At 51.5% G+C, this 6864-nt stretch overlaps 1 protein-coding gene across 2 annotated transcripts; it reads right to left on the minus strand.

The window, feature by feature from the left end:
- Window positions 3021–6242, minus strand: LOC106503728 (serum amyloid A protein). 2 transcript variants are annotated; one of them, XM_018043003.1, is made up of 4 exons: window positions 6156–6242; window positions 5659–5750; window positions 3700–3838; window positions 3021–3301 (listed from the first exon to the last, which is right to left on the minus strand). In XM_018043003.1, the coding sequence occupies exons 2-4, from the start codon at window positions 5744–5746 to the stop codon at window positions 3145–3147; spliced, it is 384 nt and encodes a 127-aa protein (XP_017898492.1). In that variant the 5' UTR covers window positions 5747–5750; window positions 6156–6242; the 3' UTR covers window positions 3021–3144. The 2 variants fall into 2 exon arrangements, with proteins under 2 accessions (XP_017898492.1, XP_017898491.1); XM_018043002.1 differs by having other exon boundaries at window positions 3021–3310; window positions 6156–6241.

Below are 6864 nucleotides of genomic sequence, written 5' to 3' on the forward strand. Positions count from 1 at the left end.
TTTATTAATTTCCAATAAGCACTCGTTAAAATTCCATTATGTGCCAGGACTGGGTATTCAGATATAAGCAAGAAAGAAATGGTCACTTCTCTCACTGATTCTATAATAGAAGGGAGGAAGATGGATCAAAACCAAATCAAAAAAAAAAATTCAGAGGAATAAACCAAAAATTTAGTACAAGAGTCACATATTGAAGTTGGCAAAAAGTACAGAATAACCAGAGTGGGTCAGCCAGGATGACCAGGAAGGCCTCTCTCAGGAAAGGGTGATCTCAGGAGAGCTCCACAGGTGAGAAACACAGTCATATGGAGAACAAGCAGAAGAGCGTTCTGAACAGAGAAAATGTCATATGCAAAGGTCCTGTGCCAAATAAAAGCGTGGCTTGTTGGTGAGATGAAGGGGCAGGGAGCCTGGGAGGGTGTGGCCTGAGATGATGCTGGAGGGTGGCCAGGGATAGTGCACACTGGATTATATTCTAGGGAAATGGGAACCCATGGAAGAATTTAAGCGGGGAAGAGACAAGACCTGAATATAATTTGTATGCTAGACTGAGAGGTGGGGTAAATACATGCTCTCTTTTACCCAGGACAATTTCAGTTCATTCCTGCCATCCATGTATAATCATCAATAAGGCCCTTTTCCTCAGTGGAAAGTGACTTGGTTTAGATGAAAAATTATACAGTCACCTTAAGCAGAGGGGAAAGCCATGAAGATGGGGAGACTGGTTAGACAGCTGTTGCAAGAACCCAGGTGAGAAATGGTGTGGCCAGGAGCATGGAGATGCATATGAGAGCAGCTGACGGACTAGAGATGAATTTTGGAAGTTGAATCTAGGACTTGTTAGTGGACTGGATGTGGGGTGAAGGGAAGGGAAGCCTCAAGGACATGCCCGAATTTCTGGGCTGAGCAACAGAGGGAATAATCGGATCATTTACTTATATGGAGGGGCCTGAGTATGAATTCCGGTGGGGGAGATGGGAGCTCTCTTTGGGACGCATTGAATGTGAAATCTCTGGAAGTCATCAAATCAGAGATGTCTAGAGGGAAATCAGATATATAAGCATGGAGCTCAGAAATGAGATTCTCAGGAGGAGAGAGAATTTTCAGAGCCATCAACATATAGATACTGTTTTCTTCCAAAAAGGAGGGAGAGGACAACTGTGCTGAGTGTGGCTCAGAGTCCTCCTGATACAGGAAGAGAAACATGTCAATTGTCTTGGCACCTGGGAGGTCACTGGTGACCAGAGCTGTTTTGTTGAGTGGTGGGGACAGAGGCTGGTGTGGGTTCTAGTGTGAGTCAGAAGTGAGGAAGCAGAACATGCAGGTGGGCAGACTCTCAGATTTGATGATAAAGAGAAAGAGGAAAAGGGGCCAGAGTGAAGAGTGACATGGACTGAAGTCTGGGTTTTCAATGTGGGAATTTATTAAAGAAGCAGACACCAAGGGCAAGGACCCTGCAAGGCACTGTTCACATGAGGAGAACAAGCTGTGGTGTGTCTGTAACCAGTCAGGCATCTCTTGGGCATAAGGGCTCTCACACTGGAGATCCGTGGAGGAGAGAGTCCCCGCCTCTGACCTCTCGGTCTTGACACCACATCCCTGCTCTCCTGGAGTCAGACACACCAGCCTGCAGTCCTGGCTGCTTACCTACTACAGGTGTGACCTGGAGCAAGGTCCAGATCACTTACCTCCAAGCCTCATTTCTTCAACTGAGACCTGCAAAGCCTTTGTGGTAAATCAAATGATGCATGCAGCGTTAGAACATTTACAATGAAAGGAAATGACGGCCTCTATGATGACCATGCCTCAGCTTCCCACACCCCAGCAGAGTTTGGATCACCATCGGTCTGTGCTTCTGAAGAGGCTTCTCTTAAAGTGCCCTGGAAGTGTGTATCCACATAGCTGACATTCACTCTAGAAGTGAAAATAGTATTTTGTTTGACCCAAAGATAGTGAGGATAAAGGTAAGGGAAACTCATCTGAGAATGATTTCTTAGGTTAAATGAGCTGAGACCCGTTAACAGTTGAGTCAGGGGTTGGCTCTGGTGTTGATGAGAAACAACTGGGGTCAGAGATTCAGTTTCCAGGACAGGTGTCATAAGACTGGTCTTCCCAAAGCAAATGTGCCTTCTTGGTTTGGAAAGAGATCCCTGGGGATAAGGCCTGGAGTGAGGTGAGTCAGGATGCACCTGGGTGGGCAGTGGAGAGTCAGGACACAGAGAGGCCTGAAGCAGCAACACAGTGACTGGGGAGGAAGAAGTGGGGATGGGGCTGCCCAGGCTTGTGCCAGAGTCAGGCCCCCAGCCACTGAGGAGCCCAGCGTGATGGCCAGTGCTCTCCCAGCTCAGGCTTACTTAGGAGGAGAAATGGGGTCCTGAGAGTCCTGGGGCTCAATGGGCTCATGTGGGCACAGAGCAGGGTCCAGGTCGTCAGGGATTCCTGGGGCCCTGCAGTCGCAGGCTCGTCCTCCACAGAGCTTTAACCGTCCATATGGTGCCAGCAGGCCTTTCTCCCCAGAGTCTGACTCGAAGACGCCAGCTTCCATCAACACGTTCAGTTCCACAAACATTTATTGGGCACCTCTGGGTACCTGTCTCAGTACCTGGGAAGGCAGAGTTCTGTCACACTCTTTCCCTGTATGGAGGGAAGTGATGTGTGACTCATAGCTTAGTCCCAGGAGAATTCTACAGTTCTACCTTCTAGGACAGTGTCCCTTGACCCCACACAGAGAGCTCCGAGGACAGGCTAGGGGCCTAGACCCCGAGACAGGACAGGACACGACTGCAGGGAGTGAGAAGGCCTGACAGCGAAGGGCCTGGAAAGGGCCCCAGGGTCCCCAGAGGGGCCTGGAGAGGGAGCGGGTCTGATCAGGGGAGGCTGGAGAGGGGTCTGTCCTGAATGATGCTGAGATTGTGTCCAGAACCAAACACACAGGCACAGACTCAGCCTTCACGTCGGTGTCCTGCCATCAGTCCTGGGAAGTGACAGGCTGTCTTTATACTAAAGAATGACACACTGTCTCAGGATTCCATCTCTTAAGCATTTATTAGATCTGCTGCCTTCTGAGGACAGAGAACTCTCTAGGTCAGTGTCCCTGCCCCTGGAGACTCGCAGCCCCATCTCCTGAGCAGAGAGAGAGGCAGCTCAGTACTTGTCAGGCAGGCCAGGAGGTCTGAAGTGGTTGGGGTCTTTGCCACTCCGGCCCCATTCGTTGGCAAACTGGTCAGCCTTCGTGTCCTCTCGTACCTGGTCCCTGGTCATACCCTTGAACAGAGGGTCTGTGATTCCCTGAAGAGCCTCTCTGCCGTTACTGGAAAGGAGGAGGACAGAGAGGGGATTAATTCAGGACTATGAGCCACAGCCCCACCCTCCCCATCTCTCGTGTTTCCAAGGGATCAATGACTCTGAGAGCAGCCAAGGAAAGGGGGGCTACAACCCTGAGGCTTCCTGGACTCAGCCCACCTCAGCCCTGTGTGGGTGAATAGCACCCATAGGGGGAGGGTGGAGAGTCACCTGTCTCACCAGCCTTGCTCTGGTCTTCAGCCACTCAGACCTCACACTGGGCACAGAGCAGGAGGGTGCTTAATAGTAGGAGGGCCCACAGCCTATAGGAAACTTCTCCAGGGCTTGGCCCCTCCAGGTTGTCCTAGGCAGCCAAGCTCTGCTCACTCATCCCTGCATCCCCAGGGGCCCTGGTACCTGATCACTTCAGCAGCCCAGACACCCCCTGGTCCCCTCTGGGCAGCGTCATAGTTTCCGCGGGCGTGGAAGTATTTGTCTGCACCCTTGTAGTTGGCTTCTCTCATGTCAGAGTAGGCTCTCCACATGTCTTTAGCCCCTGGAAAGCAAAGCACATGGAGTAAGGGTTATCAGGGGAGAGAAAACTGTGACACAGCTTACAGAAGAATCAAGGAATGAGAAATCTTCCACTGACTCGGTTTCAGCCTGTGGTCATAGCCCCACAGATGCTGTAGGGTGAGAAGAGCACTCCTTATACCCAGTTGCCTGCTCCTGGTACTGGAATGAGAGTCACTGGGGTGGGGTGGGGAGGGGCTACAGCTGTGGGAGCTGTTTGTCTGACCCCTGTGATGCTCTCTCTGTGCTGCATCTCAATGAGGGCTCTACCTGAAATGTTTAAGGACAAAGGGAGTTATTATAGGACAGGATTCCTCAGCAGCATTCTATTGAAATTTGAGACCAGGTACATTGTCACTGTTCAGGGCCGTCCTGGATATTATAACATGTCTAGCAGCATCCTTGACCTCTCAAACTGTTCCCCAGTATGACAACCGAAAATGCCCCCAAACATCACTAAACGTCCCCAGGACACAGTTGCCCTGGGTCCAGAACCGCTGTTGTAGAGGAAGCTGCACATGATAAGCTCCCGGGGAAGTGGGTGAGTGAGGAGGTGACATTCGGGACAGGTTCTGAGAAAGGGGCAGACATACAGCTGCTCTGCTCTGACGCCTAAGAAATGTATCCCTGCCTCATGAAAGATCACTTGTGACTTGATTCCCCTGCCTGTTAGGTGAGTGAACAGAATCCTGAGAACTCTCTAGTGGACGATACTGATGATGTGGGCTGCTTGAGGCAGTGGGTCTTTTCCTCAGCCTGGCTGCACTTTCCAATAATCTGGGGAGACACTGAAAGTCCCCTGAGCCCTCACAGCCCAAGCCAGTCAGCTCCCCATCACTGGGCTGGGCTCAGGCAGCAATAGTTTTCATGGCCGCCCAGGTGACTCCAAACTGCAGCCAAGATTTCTCTTTCCCGGCTTGAGGAAGTGGTGCTGGGAGAAGTCTACTCGGTGAGAGCCTTGGCCTCAAGCTCAGCTGGGTTCCCACCTCGGTCCTGCCACCTGCTGACGGGCGCTCAGTCCCTGGGCGACGGACTCGCTGCTCTAAGCCTCGGCTTTCTCCCCTTCAGGTGGAGGAAGATGCCGCCTCACGGAGGATTTCTGCAGGTAGATAGGTGACCAACTGTCCCAGCTTGACCAGAACTGCCCCTGTCTTTGTGGAACTGCCCCAGCTAGTGCTACTAGTGTCCTGGAAAACTCCCCAGCCCTGGGCAGAGAAGGAAAGTGGGTCACTTGATTTGTGTGAAAGGGCTGAGTTCCTGGTGGAGGCTTTCATATGATATTAGGTCCCCCCCCTCCACACATACACACACCTTTATTTTTTGTAAGTTTAACATCTAGGAAAAGATAGGAAACAGACTAAAGCAGGGAGAGCATCACTGAGTACAGGAAGGACCAACAAGGTGCTCTGAAGGTCTCTGAATTATCCAAACAGGAAATGGAAGGAAGGAAGAGAGGAAGGGAGGGAGGGAGGAGCAGGGCTGGAAAGACGGGAGAGGAGAACAGACGGGCCGCTTTCACCCTACTTCATGCATTTGGTCTGAGGGAAAGTTCGTTCCATTTCAGACTTGTTTTCTGTCTTCCATTCAAACTGCTATTTCAGCTGGGAATGATGCTCATTCTTTCTGTAGTACCTGATAGACATAAATCCTGTGCTTTCCAATCTGTCTGAAAATACTCTCCTAACACCTGGCATATTCTACCACTTACAGGAACACCTCCTAGGATGGCAGCTCCAACCCTCAGTGGTGTTTAGGGTGAAGCCTAGAGGCCCAAGGATGCCATCGCCCCTCCATCGGCCTTACCTTCATACGCCTCCCCAAGGAAGGACAGCCACTGGCTGTGGACTCCCAGCACCAAGGAGCAGAGAATGAGGCCTGTGAAGAGCTTCATTGTGCTGAAAGGAAAGGAGAGGGTCAGGAGACACGGACGAGCCCTGCACCCCTCTCCGCCTGGGGTTTGTATGTCGAGGGGAGCCTGGCTGTTCATCTCCACTAGACTCTCAGTGGTCCTGCTAGGACACACTGCAGTTGGACCTTACTCGCAGCCTCAAGCCCTCAATTCTGAACCCACCAGCCCTGAACCCAAGACTGTCTAAGCGATCACCCAGATGGCTTTGATGGAAGAAGAGGACAGTTGGGTCCAAGCTGTGTCTTACTAAAGCAGCCTGTCGTTAATCAAAGAGCATTTCCCATGCACCACTCTGCCAGCACTGACCGCATATAGGAGAAAGAGAAATCAGAAGAGTTATGTTTTAAAGCAAATGTTTTCAAAGAAATGGCTCCTTGAAGTGGTTTCTCACCTGATCCCCAGTGGAGGAGAGCTGCTGGCCCCTGCCTGCTGCAGAGAGGTGGCTGTATTTATACTGAGCCATCACTGGGAGGGTCGGGGGTGAGGAGAACAGCTGGACTGGTGCCCGGGGAGAGTCCCTGCAGGTGATTTCTCCTGCATATCTGCAAATGGTGACTTATTGGACACCGACGATTTCCTCATCCACAGGTCATTTCCCTGGTTGTGCAAGCTTGAGGAAATAGGCAGTTCTGATCTGCCTGGTGTCTGCTGTAGGGGTAGAAGGGCTGAGGCAGGGTCATCAGGAGATGAAGAATGTGGAGCTCCAGGATGGAGGCCCCCTGGTGGTTGGAAGGTGTCTGATTAGAGGATGCTCTTCCAGCCTCAGTTCAGTTCAGTTCAGTCGCTCAGTCATGTCCGACTCTTTGTGACCCCATGAATCACAGCACGCCAGGCCTCCCTGTTCATCACCATCTCCTGGAGTTCACTCAGACCCACGTCCATCGAGTCAATGATGCCATCCAGCCATCTCATCCTCGGTTGTCCCCTTCTCCTCCTGCCCCCAATCCCTCCCAGCATCAGAGTCATTTCCAGTGAGTCAACTCTTCTCATGAGGTGGCCAAAGTACTGGAGTTTCAGCTTTAGCATCATTCCTTCCAAAGAAATCCCAGGGCTGATCTCCTTCAGAATGGACTGGTTGGATCTCCTTGCAGTCCAAAGGA

Source organism: Capra hircus, chromosome 29 (genome assembly GCF_001704415.2).
Source record: "Capra hircus breed San Clemente chromosome 29, ASM170441v1, whole genome shotgun sequence".
Classification (NCBI taxonomy): domain Eukaryota; kingdom Metazoa; phylum Chordata; class Mammalia; order Artiodactyla; family Bovidae; genus Capra; species Capra hircus.

Coding starts and splice junctions, on each gene's coding strand:
- LOC106503728 (XM_018043002.1), bottom strand. CDS start 5,746: ATGAAGCTCTTCACAGGCCTCATTCTCTGCTCCTTGGTGCTGGGAGTC. Junction 3,839..5,658: donor CCTTGGGGAGGCGTATGAAG/GTAAGGCCGATG, acceptor TTTGCTTTCCAG/GGGCTAAAGACATGTGGAGA. Junction 3,311..3,699: donor TGGGCTGCTGAAGTGATCAG/GTACCAGGGCCC, acceptor CCTCCTTTCCAG/TAACGGCAGAGAGGCTCTTC.